Source organism: Coregonus lavaretus (genome assembly GCF_964263955.1).
Source record: "Coregonus lavaretus genome assembly, chromosome: 10".
NCBI lineage: Eukaryota > Metazoa > Chordata > Actinopteri > Salmoniformes > Salmonidae > Coregonus > Coregonus lavaretus.
Genome location: NC_139997.1, coordinates 2,743,458 through 2,760,948, shown reverse-complemented (window position 1 = coordinate 2,760,948; position 17,491 = coordinate 2,743,458). Strand labels below are relative to the sequence as shown.

Sequence of the window (17,491 nt, the reverse complement as noted above, 5' to 3'; positions counted from 1 at the left end):
AGAGACAGAGACAGAGAGAGAGACAGAGACAGAGAGAGAAACAGAGAGAGAGAGAGAGAGAGAGAGACAGAGACAGAGACAGAGACAGAGACAGAGACAGAGACAGAGACAGAGACAGAGAGACAGAGACAGAGACAGAGACAGAGACAGAGACAGAGACAGAGACAGAGACAGAGAGAGAGACAGAGAGAGAAACAGAGACAGAGGCAGAGACAGAGGCAGAGACAGAGACAGAGACAGAGAGAGAGACAGAGACAGAGACAGAGACAGAGACAGAGACAGAGACAGAGAGAGAGACAGAGACAGAGAGTCAGAGAAACAGAGAGTGTGGTTCCTAAGGCTGCTCTTACTACCCACTGTCAGTCAACGGTGAGGGTTTCCACAAAGGTAATACTGAAGCTTAGCTGAGGATCGATGACAGCTGCTTCATTACAGATTTTTAACACATCATAAACGAACAGCAGCTTTCTGGGTAATCTTATGAGGAGTGTGCTTGTCACGTCGACACGGTGACTGACAAATATAAGCATAAATCCAAAAGCTACCCAGCCTCCATATGGGAGGAGCTAACGGGGAACATTTCCCAAATAGCACCCTATTCCCTATCTAGTGTAGTAATGCACTATATAAGGAATAGGGTGCCATTTGAGATGCAACCACGTTGACTTCAGAACAGACTGACTGCTGTTACCATAACCCAGGGTTTCCCAAACTCGATCCTGGGGACCCCAAGGGGTGCACGTTTAGTTTTTTTGCCCCTAGCACTACACAGCTGATTCAAATAAATCAACTAATCATCAAGCTTTGATCATTTGAATCAGCTGTGTGGTGTTAGGGCAAAAACCAAAACGTGCACCCCCTTTGAGGTCCCGACGACCGACTTTGGGAAACGCTGCATGAGGCCTGCTGTGATTCTGCACGTCATAACGCGCTTAAAGAAAACGTCATCCAACGCAATGCAATTTGAAGTGAAGGAAACTGTGAATCATCTGTATGAAAGCAAATTCAAATGATGTGAAAGTGAATACTTGTGAATCTGTATGAAGGCAATATGTTCATGATCAACCTTGTAAAGAAATGAAGATCCATCTTTGGCAACAGGTTCAGAACTTTTGTAAGACATCACAGTACAGTTGAAATATATATGGCAAATATAAATCCTATATGGATGGTGTTAAAAGATAGATGGGAGGTGTTGAATGGAATTGAAGGATGGGACTGCTCCTATACACAACTGCTGCTCCTATACAGTACACCTCCTATACAGTACTACTCCTATACAGTACTACTCCTCCTATACAGTAATGCTCCTCCTATACAGTACCGCTCCTCCTATACAGTACTACTCCTATACAGTACTACTACTCCTATACAGTACTACTGCTCCTATACAGTACTACTGCTCCTATACAGTACTGCTGCTCCTATACAGTACTACTGCTCCTATACAGTACTGCTCCTCCTATACAGTACTACTACTCCTATACAGTACTACTGCTCCTATACAGTACTACTGCTCCTATACAGTACTGCTCCTCCTATACAGTACTACTCCTATACAGTACTACTGCTCCTATACAGTACTACTGCTCCTATACAGTACTGCTCCTCCTATAGAGTACTGCTCCTATACAGTACTGCTCCTCCTATACAGTACTGCTCCTCCTATACAGTACTGCTCCTTCTATACAGTACTGCTCCTCCTATACAGTACTACTCCTATACAGTGCTGCTGCTCCTATACAGTACTACTCCTCCTATACAGTACTGCTATTCCTATACAGTACTACTGCTCCTATACAGTACTGCTGCTCCTATACAGTACTACTGCTCCTATACAGTACTACTGCTCCTATACAGTACTGCTGCTCCTATACAGTACTACTGCTCCTATACAGTACTGCTCCTCCTATACAGTACTACTACTCCTATACAGTACTACTTTTCCTATACAGTACTACTGCTCCTATACAGTACTGCTCCTCCTATACAGTACTGCTCCTCCTATACAGTACTGCTCCTCCTATACAGTACTGCTCCTCCTATACAGTACTGCTCCTCCTATACAGTGCTTCTGCTCCTATACAGTACTACTCCTCCTATACAGTACTGCTATTCCTATACAGTACTGCTCCTATACAGTGCTGCTGCTCCTATACAGTACTACTCCTCCTATACAGTACTGCTATTCCTATACAGTACTACTGCTCCTATACAGTACTACTGCTCCTATACAGTACTGCTCCTCCTATACAGTACTGCTGCTCCTATACAGTACTGCTCCTATACAGTACTACTCCTCCTATACAGTACTACTCCTATACAGTACTGCTCCTATACAGTACTACTCCTATACAGTACTGTTGCTCCTATACAGTACTACTCCTATATAGTACTGCTCCTATACAGTACTGCTGCTCCTATACAGTACTGCTCCTATACAGTACTACTCCTCCTATACAGTACTGCTGCTCCTATACAGTACTACTCCTATACAGTACTGCTCCTATACAGTACTACTCCTATACAGTACTGCTCCTATACAGTGCTGCTGCTCCTATACAGTACTACTCCTCCTATACAGTACTGCTATTCCTATACAGTACTGCTGCTCCTATACAGTACTACTGCTCCTATACAGTACTGCTCCTCCTATACAGTACTGCTGCTCCTATACAGTACTGCTCCTATACAGTACTACTCCTCCTATACAGTACTACTCCTATACAGTACTGCTCCTATACAGTACTACTCCTATACAGTACTGTTGCTCCTATACAGTACTACTCCTATATAGTACTGCTCCTATACAGTACTGCTGCTGCTATACAGTACTGCTCCTATACAGTACTACTCCTCCTATACAGTACTGCTGCTCCTATACAGTACTACTCCTATACAGTACTGCTCCTATACAGTACTACTCCTATACAGTACTGCTCCTATACAGTACTACTCCTCCTATACAGTACTGCTACTCCTATACAGTACTACTCCTCCTATACAGTACTGCTCCTATACAGTACTGCTACTCCTATACAGTACTGCTGCTCCTATACAGTACTGCTGCTCCTATACAGTACTGCTACTTCTATACAGTACTACTGCTCCTATACAGTACTGCTACTTCTATACAGTACTGCTCCTATACAGTACTGCTCCTCCTATACAGTACTACTCCTATACAGTACTACTCCTCCTATACAGTACTGCTCCTCCTATACAGTACTGTTGCTCCTATACAGTACTGCTCCTATACAGTACTGCTCCTCCTATACAGTACTACTCCTATACAGTACTACTCCTCCTATACAGTACTGCTCCTATACAGTACTGCTGCTCCTATACAGTACTACTCATCCTATACAGTACTACTCCTATACAGTACTGCTCCTATACAGTACTGCTCCTCCTATACAGTACTGCTCCTATACAGTACTGCTCCTATACAGTACTACTGCTCCTATACAGTACTACTCCTATACAGTACTGTTGCTCCTATACAGTACTGCTACTCCTATACAGTACTGCTGCTCCTATACAGTACTGCTCCTATACAGTACTACTCCTCCTATACAGTACTGCTCCTATACAGTACTGCTCCTATACAGTACTACTGCTCCTATACAGTACTACTCCTATACAGTACTGTTGCTCCTATACAGTACTACTCCTATACAGTACTGCTCCTATACAGTACTACTCCTCCTATACAGTACTGCTCCTATACAGTACTGCTCCTATACAGTACTACTGCTCCTATACAGTACTACTCCTATACAGTACTGTTGCTCCTATACAGTACTACTCCTATACAGTACTGCTCCTATACAGTACTACTACTCCTATACAGTACTGCTCCTCCTATACAGTACTGCTACTCCTATACAGTACTGCTACTCCTATACAGTGACACATTGGTGCAGCTGGCTTCCGGGTTAAGTCAGCATTGTGTGAAGAAGCAGTGCGGCTTGGCAGGGTCATATTTCGGAGGACGCATGGCTCTCGACCTTTGCCTCTCCCGAGTCCCTACGGGAGTTGCAGCGATGGGACAAGACTGTAACTACCAATTGGGGAGAAAAGGTGTAAAAAGTAAAAAATAAATAATAACAATAATAATAATAATAATAATAATAAGTAAATAAAAATAAGGTATAGAAATCCGTCTCTCTCTGTGATTAATGAGCGATAGTGCCAGCCATTTTTCATCCGATAGCTTGTTCTCCATCTTCTTTTAAAAAGTGAGCAAGCATGTTTTAAGCACTTTTATTTCCAGGGGCTGATCAACACTCGTTTTCTCATGTCTATCTCTTGTCCCTCTGCAGCAGACATATGCTGAGCAATATATTTGGAGCATCAAATCGTAATATAATAATAATAATATGCCATTTAGCAGACGCTTTTATCCAAAGCGACTTACAGTCATGCGTGCATACATTTTTTTTGTGTATGGGTGGTCCTGGGGATCGAACCCACTACCTTGGCGTTACATATAGAATCACAATAAATAAAAAATAGTGAGAATCATAATACATTTACATTACATTTAGTAGACGCTCTTTACAGAGCGACTTACAGTTAGTGAGTGCATACATTTTTTTTTTCATACTGGCCCCCCGTGGGAATCGAACCTACAACCCTGGCGTTGCAAGCGCAATGCTCTACCAATTGAGCTACAGGAGGCCCTATACAGTGGGGAGAACAAGTATTTGATACACTGCCGATTTTGAAGGTTTTCCTACTTACAAAGCATGTAGAGGTCTGTAATTTATATCATAGGTACACTTCAACTGTGAGAGACGGAATCTAAAACAAAAATCCAGAAAATCACATTGTATGATTTTTAAGTAATTAATTTGCAGTGTAAGTCGCTCTGGATAAGAGCGTCTGCTAAATGACTAAAATGTAAATGTAAATGTATCAAATACTTGTTCTCCCCACTGTACATATCGTATCGGCAGTATGTTGATAATATTGTATCGGCAGTATGGTGATAATATGGTATTGGCAGTATGTTGATAATATGGTATCGGCAGTATGTTGATAATATGGTATCGGCAGTATGGTGATAATATCGTATTGGCAGTATGTTGATAATATGGTATCGGCAGTATGTTGATAATATCGTATCATGAGGTCCCTGGCCCAACTCCCAGCCCTAGTTATAGTTCATCTAGGTTAAACAAAACCCTAAGCAACGTATAGTTGTCATGTACTGTAGTTCATTTTTGTCCGTTCAAATGGCATTCCAAACTTAACGCTTGTTTAAATCCCTGACAGAGTTTGGCATTTCCCGACTCCCTGGTGTTCAGCGTTTAGGCCGGCAGTTTCTCCGGCGGGTTATGAACTGAATCCGTTTAATTTTCCACAGATTTCCACAGATTTGTGGGCTCGTAGAGATTTGCCTCTCTTAGTGTGTGTGCCTGCGTGTGTGTGTGTGTGTGTGTGCCTGCGTGCGTGTGTGTGTGTGTGTGTGTGCGCGCACGTGTGTATGTCTGTATGTGTGCCCACAGAGAGAAATCCCCCCCCGGGAGACGAGCGACGGTCTCGTGGGACTTACCGAGGACGGACAGCTCGCAGGAAGAAGTGATGTTCTGGTTCTTGTTAAACGCCACGCAGCTGTAGGAGCCAGAGTCATCGTCCGTTACGCTGCTGATCAGGAGGTTACTGCCACCCAGCAGGGAGTACTTCTTAGACCTGCAGGGACACGGAGAAACAAAGCTGTCCAAGAAAACACGGATGTGTAGGCCTACACAATAAGGAACAATGGACGTTTGTTCAGTGCCCTGTTGACCTGTGATACCCAGGTATATCATATTCTCCCTCAGAAAGACATTAAAGACACTGTGTATAATAGTTGGGACTATGTGTAGGCTAATTCTGTGACAACAAATAACATTACCCTGATTATTATATACAGTGGGAAGAGCTGACGACATCACAACCAGACTACAACCGGTTTGTAATGTCGTCACTTCAACCAGTTTGTAATGTCGTCACTTCAACCAGTTTGTAATGTCGTCACTTCAACCAGTTTGCAATGTCGTCACTACAACCAGTTTGCAATGTCGTCACTTCAACCACTTTGCAATGTCGTCACTTCAACCAGTTTGCAATGTCGTCACTTCAACCAGTTTGCAATGTCGTCACTTCAACCAGTTTGCAATGTCGTCACTTCAACCAGTTTGTAATGTCGTCACTTCAACCAGTTTGTAATGTCGTCACTTCAACCAGTTTGCAATGTCGTCACTACAACCAGTTTGTAATGTCGTCACTTCAACCAGTTTGTAATGTCGTCACTTCAACCAGTTTGCAATGTCGTCACTACAACCAGTTTGTAATGTCGTCACTTCAACCAGTTTGTAATGTCGTCACTTCAACCAGTTTGCCTGCTGGGTAGTGGTTTGATGCTCTGCCACTCACTAGCTCTGTGTCATCATCTCAGGTGGATCATAAAAAGGACTGCTTCCCAAATGGCACCCTTTACCCTATATAGTGCACTACATTTGGCCAGAGCCCATATTGCAAAGTAGAGCACTAAATAGTAAATAGAGAGCCATCTGGGACTCACCTGCTCTGAATCATCTCAGCTCCTCTCATCCAGTGGAAGGCGGGGGTGGGGAACCCTGAAGCGGAGCACTCCAGCACAGCATCTCTCCCCAGGAGGGAGGTGACTCTCTGGGGCTGCTGGAGGAACAGAAGGCCCCTGGTGGTTCCAGGCTCTGGAGAAAACAGAGAGAGAGAGACACTGCTCTTATCCGGGTGACTGAGCATTGAGTGGTGCCACATGTTGGCTTTTCTTTGGAAGATTAACCAGTTGGCGCAAGAGGTTGAACTACTAGCTGGTTAAACTAGTGGCTGATTAAACTAGTGGCTGGTTAAACAAGTGGCTGGTTAAAATAGTGACTGGTTATAATAGTGGCTGGTTAAACTAGTGGCTGGTTAAACTAGTGGCTGGTTAAACTAGAGGCTGGTTATAATAGTGGCTGGTTAAAACACTTGGTTCGAAACTGGTTAAGACAGTGGCTTTGGGCTATGTTAAACAAGTGCTTATCAGTGGATGAATGAGAACATATATTTCAATGGGAAAAATCAACTGAACCATCTTCAAAATGTTTAATTCATTCTCATCCCGAGGCCAGTATGTCCTACGGCGTTTTAACTTCAATATAATATTTATTGGGCCGGAAGAAGAACCCCATGAGAATCATTCACTTAAATGTAATTTTTCTTATTGTTGTCTCATCTCCTAACAAGTCCTGTGGTTAATATATACAACTCTCTCTGAACAAGAGACTGTTGCTGAGGGCAAATACAAGTGGGAACAACACGCGTCACTGTGGTCATACCCTAACACACTACATTTTGCAGACGCTCTTACCCCCCCCGTGGGAAACGAACCCACAACCCTGGCGTTGCAAGCGCCATGCTCTACCGACTGAGCTACACGGGGGCACTAAGGAGGGAACAACACAGGTCACTGTAGCAGGTCACACAGCCACAATGCATTGCTCCAACAGCCTTATACAGTTCAGTCTGATCTTAGCACGCCAACAACAGTGGCTTGACAAACCTAACCTGTCTAAATTACCCCGTCCAGATAATCCAACTTCAATCGCCACTACACTGGGGGATTTCTTCAATGTGATTGTGAGTGTTCTCAGTTCAATACCTGCAATTTAGATCCAGGGCTGATTGTATTTTTTCCCCAACAACACAAAGTGCAGGCAGGCAGAGCCATGTACCTAAACAGTGGTTTATCTGACAGACAGCCAATCAGGGAGATGGAGGGTGTGTGTGTATGTGTGTGTGTGTGTGTGTGTGTGTGTGTGTGTGTGTGTGTGTGTGTGTGTGTGTGTGTGTGTGTGTGTGTGTGTGTGTGTGTGTGTGTGTGTGTGTGTGTGTGTGTGTGTGTGTGTGTGTGTGTGTGTGTGTGTGTGTGTGTATATATCAGGTAGACTGAGGGTTCAGGGCTCCAGAGCAATTCGCTGTGAGATAGAACTGAAATGGACCTCCATAACCCCAAGCTTGTTTCCTCAGGCATACACATCCAGAAGGAACTGGAGAGATAGTTAAATGCATGTGTTTGAGTGTGTGTGTGTGTGTGTATGTGTGTGTGTGTGTGTGTGTGTGTGTGCGTGCGTGTGCGTGCGAGTGTGTGTGTGCGTGCGAGCGTGTGTGTGTGTGTGTGCGAGCGTGTGTGTGTGTGTGTGACTGGATGAATTAGATCCATGTGACATGACCCATTTGTATTGTAGGAAATAGGAAGCTTTACAAAAGAAAGCCTTTGATTTTACCGAAGCTTGACTAGATGTTTTTTCTCTCACAGGAACAGTTGTGATAGCGATTTACATACAGGCATACAGCTATGAGTGAATACAGCTAGGGAAGATCGTAATCTACCTACAGCTATGAATCTTGTGAGTGAAGACTGTAATCTGCCTAGCGGTTAGAGCGTTGTGCCAGTAACCGAAAGGTCTCTGACTCAAATCCCTGAGACGACAAGGTGAAAAATCTGTCGATGTGCCCTTGAGCAAGGCACTTAACCCTAATTGCTCCTGTAAATCACTCTGGATAAGAGCGTCTGCTAAATTACTTAAATGTAAAGCTATCTATCTTGTATGTGAAGACTGTAATCTACAACAAGTAGCAAGACTCACTGCGAATGGAATCGTGAATAAAATGTCTCATGGCATTGCACCAAAATAACATTTGCATAAACATTGAATAAACATATTTTTCTGTATGTCATAGTGAATGGGACGGTGAATACAATGGTGTGGCATTGGAGCACCAAAATATTTGAATGAACAGTGAATAAAAAGAGAAAACTGGCAGTGGTAAAAAAAAAAAAAAAAAAATTCAGTGTTATAAAATGCATTCTTGTTCACCTGCATGGTGAACAACCCCACTACCACATAATATGTATCACTATAACTCATGTCTTCAACACAGTGGCCTGTTGACTACATCTTACAGCTCTGCCGGCGGGTTTCTAATAGGGTAACACAGTTCAACTAAGCTCACGAGTAATTTGTCAGTTATATTATTCAGTGATTGAAGCCCCAAAACAATGATTAAAGCCCAAAAACGGATGTTTGAGTCCCAGGTTGCCTCTTTAATATCCTAATATCTTGGTGGAAACGGGTGTTCGGATCAGGCCGTTCCACCCCAGGTACGGAGACAGCTGTCTGCACATGAGTCATGCCTCGCCAGGAGAGAGTTAGCATTCACAATGAGGAGGCTGAGTTTGTGTCTCAAATGGCACCCTATTCCCTGTGTAGTGCGCTACTTTTGACCAGAGCCCTGTATAGGGAATAGGGTGCCATTAGAGACACAACCTGTGGGACTAACTTGGGCATTCTGAGATCATATGCGTTAGGACAGCACAGGAACAGATCATGTCTGACGCTCAACGTTGCTCCAGTCCATCTCCGATAGGGAGGAACATGCTGAATTGATTAAACCTAACTATGAAAGGAGGCTGTCAGATGGACACGTTGTCATTGTCTAGCTAAACAATTGGGATGTGAATTTGGATGACGCTCGCTCTTCCCTTCTCACACGGCAGCTTGGAATAGCTATTGATTCTTGCACGTGCTCAGTGAGAGCCTCCTGCCGGAATCCTTGCTGTAATGGGAACAGCTAGGGTTGTTACCATAGAGATCCTATTAAATTAAGTTTAAATTAAGTATTCTAATTCCTAATTCTATGGTCGTTACACCCTGATCACCATGGCAATGGTAAAAACCTATGTTCATTTTCCCAGTGGATAAAACGTCATACATGTCCACCCACTCTATTGAGAACACAGAAGTACTTCATCTCCCTTTATGATCTTGTGTCTCTGGTGGTAAAGGTCACAGACCTCAGGAGAAAGAGATGATATGATCCCTCTGTCTGTCTGTCTGTCTGTCTGTCTGTCTGTCTGTCTGTCTGTCTGTCTGTCTGTCTGTCTGTCTGTCTGTCTGTCTGTCTGTCTGTCTGTCTGTCTGTCTGTCTGTCTGTCTGTCTGTCTGTCTGTCTGTCTGTCTGTCTGTCTGTCCGTCTGTCTGTCTGTCTGTCTGTCTGTCTGTCTGTCTCTCTCTCTCTCTCTCTCATCTGTCTCTCTCTCTGTCTCTCTCTTTCTCTGTCTCTCTCTCTGTCTCTATGTTAACATTGCCAAAGCAAGTGAAGTAGATAGTAAACAAAAGTGAAATAAACAATAAATATTAACAGTAAACATTACACTCAGAAGTTCCAAAAGAATAAAGACATTTCAAATGTCATATTATGTCTATATACAGTGTTGTAACAATGTGCAAATAGTTAAAGTACAAATGGGAAAATAAATATGGGTTGTACTTAAATAATATGCCATTTAGCAGACGCTTTTATCCAAAGCAATTTACAGTCATGCGTGCATACATTTGTGTATGGGTGGTCCCGGGGATCGAACCCACTACCTTGGCGTTACAAGCGCCGTGCTCTACCAGCTGAGCTACAGAGGACCACCGCTAAGGTAGTGGGTTCGATCCCCGGGACCACCCATACACAAATGTATGCACGCATGACTGTAAGTCGCTTTGGATAAAAGCGTCTGCTAAATGGCATATTATTTATATTAACAATGGTGTTTGTTCTTCACTGGTTGCCCTTTTCTTGTGGCAACAGGTTACATATATTGCTGCTGTGATGGCACACTGTGGTATTTCACCCAATATCTATGGGAGTTTATCAAAATTGGATTTGTTTTCAAATTATTTGTGGGTCTGTGTAATCTGAGGGAAATATGTGTCTCTAATATGGTCATACATTTGGCAGGAGGTTAGGAAGTGCAGCTCAGTTTCCACCTCATTTTGTTGCTCACTGAGTCTGTACATAGTCAAAGCTTTCCTTAAGTTTGGGTCAGTCACAGTGGTCAGGTATTCTTCCACTATGTACTCTCTGTTTAGGGCCAAATAGCATTCTAACTTGCTCAGTTTTTTTGTTAAATCTTTCCAATGTGTCAAGTATTTATCTTTATGTTTTGGTTGGGTCTAATTGTGTTGGTGTCCTGGGCTATGTTTATGTTTAGAACAGAGCCCCAGGACCAGTTTGCTTAGGCGACTCTTCTCCAGGTTCATCTCTCTGTAGGTGAATTTTTTATAATATATATATATTTTTTTATTGTCATTTAGCAGATGCTCTTATCCAGAGCGAGTTACAGGAGCAATTAGGGTTAAGTGCCTTGCTTAACGGCACATCGACACATTTTTCACCTAGTCGGCTCGGGGATTAGAACCAGCGACCTTTCGGTTACTGGCGCAACGCTCTTACTCACTAAGCTACAGTGAGGGAAAAAAGTATTTGATCCCCTGCTGATTTTGTACGTTTGCCCACTGACAAAGAAATGATCAGTCTATACTTTTAATGGTAGGTTTATTTGAACAGTGAGAGACAGAATAACAACAAAAAAATCCAGAAAAACGCATATCAAAAAGAATATAAATTGATTAGCATTTTAATGAGGGAAATAAGTATTTGACCCCCTCTCAATCAGAATGATTTCTGGCTCCCAGGTGTCTTTTATACAGGTAACGAGCTGAGATTAGGAGCACACTCTTAAAGGGAGTGCTCCTAATCTCAGTTTGTTACCTGTATAAAAGACATCTAACCACAAAAGCAATCAATCAATCAGATTCCAAACTCTCCACCATGGCCAAGACCAAAGAGCTCTCCAAGGATGTCAGGGACAAGATTGTAGACCTACACAAGGCTGGAATGGGCTACAAGACCATCGCCAAGCAGCTTGGTGAGAAGGTGACAACAGTTGGTTATTATTATTATTATTATTATTATAGTTGGTGCGATTATTCGCGAATGGAAGAAACACAAAATAACTGTCAATCTCCCTTGGCCTGGGGCTCCATGCAAGATCTCACCTCGTGGAGTGGCAATGATCATGAGAACGGTGAGGAATCAGCCCAGAACTACATGGGAGGATCTTGTCAATGATCTCAAGGCAGCTGGGACCATAGTCACCAAGAAAACAATTGGTAACACACTACGACCTGAAGGACTGAAATCCTGCAGCGCCCGCAAGGTCCCCCTGCTCAAGAAAGCACATATACAGGCCCGTCTGAAATTTGCCAATGAACATCTGAATGATTCAGAGGAGAACTGGTTGAAAGTGTTGTGTTTAGATGAGACCAAAATCGAGCTCTTTGGCATCAACTCAACTTGCCGTGTTTGGAGGAGGAGGAATGCTGCCTATGACCCCAAGAACACCATCCCCACCATCAAACATGGAGGTGGAAATATTATGCTTTGGGAGTGTTTTTCTGCTAAGGGGACAGGACAACTTCACTGCATCAAAGGGACAATGGACGGGTCCATGTACCGTCAAATCTTGGGTGAGAACCTCCTTCCCTCAGCCAGGGCATTGAAAATGGATCGTGGATGGGTATTCCAGCATGACAATGACCCAAAACACACGGCCTAGGCAACAAAGGAGTGGCTCAAGAAGAAGCATATTAAGGTCCTGGATTGGCCTAGCCAGTCTCCAGGCCTTAATCCCATAGAAAATCTGTGGAGGGAGCTGAAGGTTCGAGTTGCCAAATGTCAGGCTCGAAACCTTAATGACTTGGAGAAGATCTGCAAAGAGGAGTGGGACAAAATCCCTCCTGAGATGTGTGCAAACCTGGTGGCCAACTACAAGAAATGTCTGACCTCTGTGATTGCCAACAAGGGTTTTGCCACCAAGTACTAAGTCATGTTTTGCAGAGGGGTCAAATACTTATTTCCCTCATTAAAATGCAAATCAATTTATAACATTTTTGACATGCATTTTTCTGGATTTTGTTGTTGTTATTCTGTCTCTCACTGTTCAAATAAACCTACCATAAAAATGATAGACTGCTCATGTCTTTGTCAGTGGGCAAACATACAAAATCAGCAGGGGAGCAAATACTTTTTTCACTCACTGTATCTGCCGCTTTCCTTTGTTATGGAAGTTTTGGTAATGGCTTCCTTTTAGGTGGTTGTAGAATTTAACGTCTCTTTTCAGGATTTTGATAATTAGCGGGTATTGGCCTAATTCTGCTCTGCATGCATTATTTGGTGTTTTACGTTGTACACAGAGGATATTTATGCAGAATTCTGCATGTGAAGTCTCAATTTGGTGTTTGTCCTGTTTTGTGAATTCTTGGTTGGTGAGCAGACCCCGGACCTCACAACCATAAAGGGCAATGGGTTCTATAACTGATTTAAGTATTCTTAGCCAGATCCTAATTGGTTTGTCAAATTGTATGCTCCTTTTGATGGCGTGGACGGCCCTTCTTGCCTTGTCGCTCAGATCTTTCACAGCTTTGTGGAACCTACCTGTGGAGCTGATGTTTAGGCTGAGGTATGTATAGTTTTTTGTGTGCTCAAGGGCAACGGTGTCTAGATGGAATTTATATTTGTGGTCCTGGCAACTGGACCTTTTTTGGAAACCATTATTGCTGTCTTACTGAGATTTACTGTCAGGGCCCAGGTATGACAGAATCTGTGTAGAATATCTAGGTGCTGCTGTAGGCCCTCCTTGGTTGGGGACAGAAGCACCAGATCATCAGCAAACAGTAGACATTTGACTTCAGAATATTGTAGGGTGAGGCTGGGTGCTGCAGACTGTTCTAGTGCCCTCGCCAATTCGTTGATATATACACTTCCGGTCAAAAGTTTTAGAACACCTACTCATTCAAGGGTTTTTCTTTATTTTTACTATTTTCTATATTGTAGAATAACAGTGAAGACATCAGAACTATGAAATAACAGATATGGAATCATGTAGTAACCAAAAAAGTGTTAAACAAATCAAAATATATTTTATATTTGAGATTCTTCAAATAGCCACCCTTTGCCTTTATGACAGCTTTGCACACTCTTGGCATTCTCTCAACCAGATTCACCTGGAATGCTTTTCCAACAGTCTTGAAGGAGTTCCCATATATGCTGAGCACTTGTTGGCTGCTTTTCCTTCACTCTGCGGTCCAACTCATCCTAAACCATCTCAATTGGGTTGAGGTCGGGGGATTGCGGAGGCCAGGTCATCTGATGCAGCAGTCCATCACTATCCTTCTTGGTAAAATAGCCTTTACACAGCCTGGAGGTGTGTTGGGTCATTGTCCTGTTGAAAAACAAATGATAGTCCCACTAAGCCAGAACCAGATGGGATGGCGTATCGCTGCAGAATGCTGTGGTAGCCATGCTGGTTAAGTGTGCCTTGAATTCTAAATAAATCACAGACAGTGTCACCAGCAAAGCACCCCCACACCATAACACCTCCTCCTCCATGCTTTACGGTGGGAAATACACATGCGGAGATAATCCGTTCACCCACACCTCGTCTCACAAACACACGGCGGTTGGAACCAAAAATCTCCAATTTGGACTCCAGACAAAAGGACACATTTCCACCGGTCTAATGTCCATTGCTCGTGTTTCTTGGCCCAATAAAGTCTCTTCTTATTGGTGTCCTTTATTAGTGGTTTCTTTGCAGCAATTCGACCATGAAGGCCTGATTCACACTGTCCCTCTGAACAGTTCATGTTGAGATGTGTCTGTTACTTGAACTCTGTGAAGCATTTATTTGGGCTGCAATTTCTGAGGCTGGTAACTCTAATGAACTTATGCTCTGCAGCAGAGGTAACTCTGGGTCTTCCATTCCTGTGGCGGTCCTCATGAGAGCCAGTTTCATCATAGCGCTTGATTGTTTTTGCGATGTTGAAATGTTCCGTATTGACTGATCTTCATGTCTTAAAGTAATGATGGACTGTCATTTCTCTTTGCTTATTTGAGCTGTTCTTGCCATAATATGGACTTGGTATTTTACCAAATAGGGCTATCTTCTGCATACCCCCTTACCATGTCACAACACAACTGATTGGCATTCCAGGTGACTAGCTCATGAAGCTGGTTGAGAGAATGCCAAGAGTGTGCAAAGCTGTCATCAAGGCAAAGGGTGGCTATTTGAAGAATCTCAAATCTAAACTATATTTTGATTTGTTTAACACTTTTTTGGTTAATACATGATTCCATAGGTGTTATTTCATAGTGTTGATGTCTTCACTGTTATTCTACAATATAGAAAATAGTAAAAATAAAGAAAAACCCTTGAATGAGTAGGTGTTATAAAGCTTTTGACCGGTAGTATATGTTGAAGCGGGTGGAGCTCAAGAGGCATCCCTGTCTCACCCCACTGCCCTGTGGAAAGAAATGTGTGTGTTTTTTGCCAATTTTAACCACGCACTTGTTGTTTGTGTACATGGATTTTATAATGTCGTATGTGTTTCCCCCAACACCGCTTTCCATAATTTGCTTAGCAGACCCTCATGCCAAATTGAGTCAAAAGCTTTTTTGAAATCAACAAAGCATGAGAAAACTTTGCCTTTGTTTTGGTTTGTTTGTTTGTCAATTAAGGTGTGCAGGGTGAATACGTGGTCTGTCGTACGATAATTTGGTAAAAAGCCAATTTGACATTTGACCAGTACCTAGTTTTCACTGATGATTTGTACGAGTCTGCTGTTAATGATAATGCAGAGGATTTTCCCAAGGTTGCTGTTGACGCATATCCCACGGTAGATATTGGGGTCATATTTATCTCCACTTTTGTGGATTGGGGTGATCAGTCCTTGGTTTCAAATATTGGGAAAGATGCCAGAGCCGAGGATGATGTTAAAAAGTTATAGTATAGCCAATTGGAATTTGTGGTCTGTATATTTTATCATTTCATTGAGGATACCGTCAACACCACAGGCCTTTTTGGGTTGGAGGGTTTGTATTTTGTCCTGTAGTTCATTCAATGTAATTGGAGAATCCAGTGGGTTCTGGTTGTCTTTAATAGTTGATTCTATGACTTGTATTTGATCATGTATATGTTTTTGCTGTTTGTTCTTCGTTATAGAGCCATAAAGATTGGAGAAGAGGCAACATCAGCGATATGCTGGAGGTTATGAGACAGTCCAGAGGGACTGGGAGATTTCTGGGTTCTAGATGGAATGAAATGCTTTAACAAACCTCAGACGGTGTCTTTCTGAGAGTAAACCAAGATGATGTATTCATTGGACAGAGCATGGATTCATCCAAAATTATATTTAACTGCATTATATTAATTTCCAGTGTCCCACTCCCACCTCACAGTCAACTACTTCAGGAGGTAATCCCAGAACCCAGAACCAAATCACGTGGGGCGCTAGCTAGCTAGTTCAATTTACTTCTGTGGGCAGAAGATCTCTGTCAAGAGAGGTTAAGAAGGAGTTAGCTACCTGGCAACACGCGTAGGTCTGCGTCGCTGCCGGTGCGGGCGCTGCCAGGGTTGTCTGCCAGGCAGCGGTAGGTGGCAGAATCCGGTGGTTGGACCTTGCTAACCTGGAGCGAGCCAGAGGGTAGTACCACCACTCTGCTCTCCGGGGTTAAGGTGAGGGGCAGGTCCTCTCTGTTCTTCTGCCAGCGTACCACGGGCATGGGATCCCCAGTCACCTCACAGCGCAGCAGGGCCGTGTCACCCAGGTAGGAGGACACTGACTCGGTAGGGACCACTAGCTTCAACGGACCTGGTGGGAGAAAGGAGAGATACAAAGGGTTAGATACTGACTCGGTAGGGACCACTACTGTAGCTTCAGGGGACCTGAGGAGAGAGACAGAGGAGATAGGAGCAATCACTGATATGAAAAGAGTACAAGGGGAGAGGAAAGAGGAGAGAGGAGAGAGAGAGGAGAGAGAAACAGAGAGAGGAGAGAGGAGGAGAGAGGAGAAAGGAGAGAAGAGGAGGAGAGGGGGAGAGGAGAGAGGAGAGAAGATGAGGAGAGAGGGGAGAGGAGAGAAGAGGAGGAGAGAGGAGAGAAGAGGAGGAGAGAGGGGAGAGGAGAGAAGAGGAGGAGAGAGGGGAGAAGAGGAGGAGAGAAGAGGAGGAGAGAGGAGAGAAGAGGAGGAGAGAGGGGAGAGGAGAGAAGAGGAGGAGAGAGGAGAGAAGAGGAGGAGAGAGGGGAGAGGAGAGAAGAGGAGGAGAGAGGGGAGAGGAGAGAAGAGGAGGAGAGAGGAGAGAATAGGAGGACATAAGAGGAGGAGAGAGGATAGAGGAGAGAAGGGAGAGGAGAGGAGAGAAGAGAGAGAGAGATAGGAGAGGAGAGAGGCGAGAGAGATACAGGAAAGGAGAGAGGGGAGAGGGTATTGCATTGTGTAGATGAAACAGAGAGTTACAACCAACCACTGATCACATTATTATTTTCCATTTCTCTCTTTCTCTCTCCTCAAATGCCACCAGTGCAGGAAAATAGTATAAGGGACATTATGCAAGAAACAAATTAGCCAAATCATTCCTCATCTTTCCACCATGATGTTCAATGTGTGGCAAAATGGCAAATATATAAATGCACTCCATTCCATTCCATTAAAGCGTTCTTCTTCTTATTATTATTATTTGTATTTTTTGTGAGACAGTGAAGGGGATTAATTTGTACTAAAATAAGTATTGCGAATAAAATGCAAATTA

At 43.4% G+C, this 17,491-nt stretch overlaps 1 protein-coding gene across 1 annotated transcript in view; it reads right to left on the bottom strand.

Moving 5' to 3' along the window:
* The window catches only part of LOC311135794 (netrin receptor DCC-like), a gene marked incomplete at both ends in the record, with an annotated part of 433,415 nt that overhangs the window by 209,741 nt on the left and 206,183 nt on the right, over positions 1–17,491 (bottom strand). Inside the window, 3 exons of the mRNA XM_084169836.1 lie at positions 5,561–5,697; positions 6,572–6,722; positions 16,266–16,553. Coding sequence (XP_084025962.1) covers positions 5,561–5,697; positions 6,572–6,722; positions 16,266–16,553 — 576 coding nt within the window. The remainder of the gene's footprint in view (positions 1–5,560; positions 5,698–6,571; positions 6,723–16,265; positions 16,554–17,491) is intronic.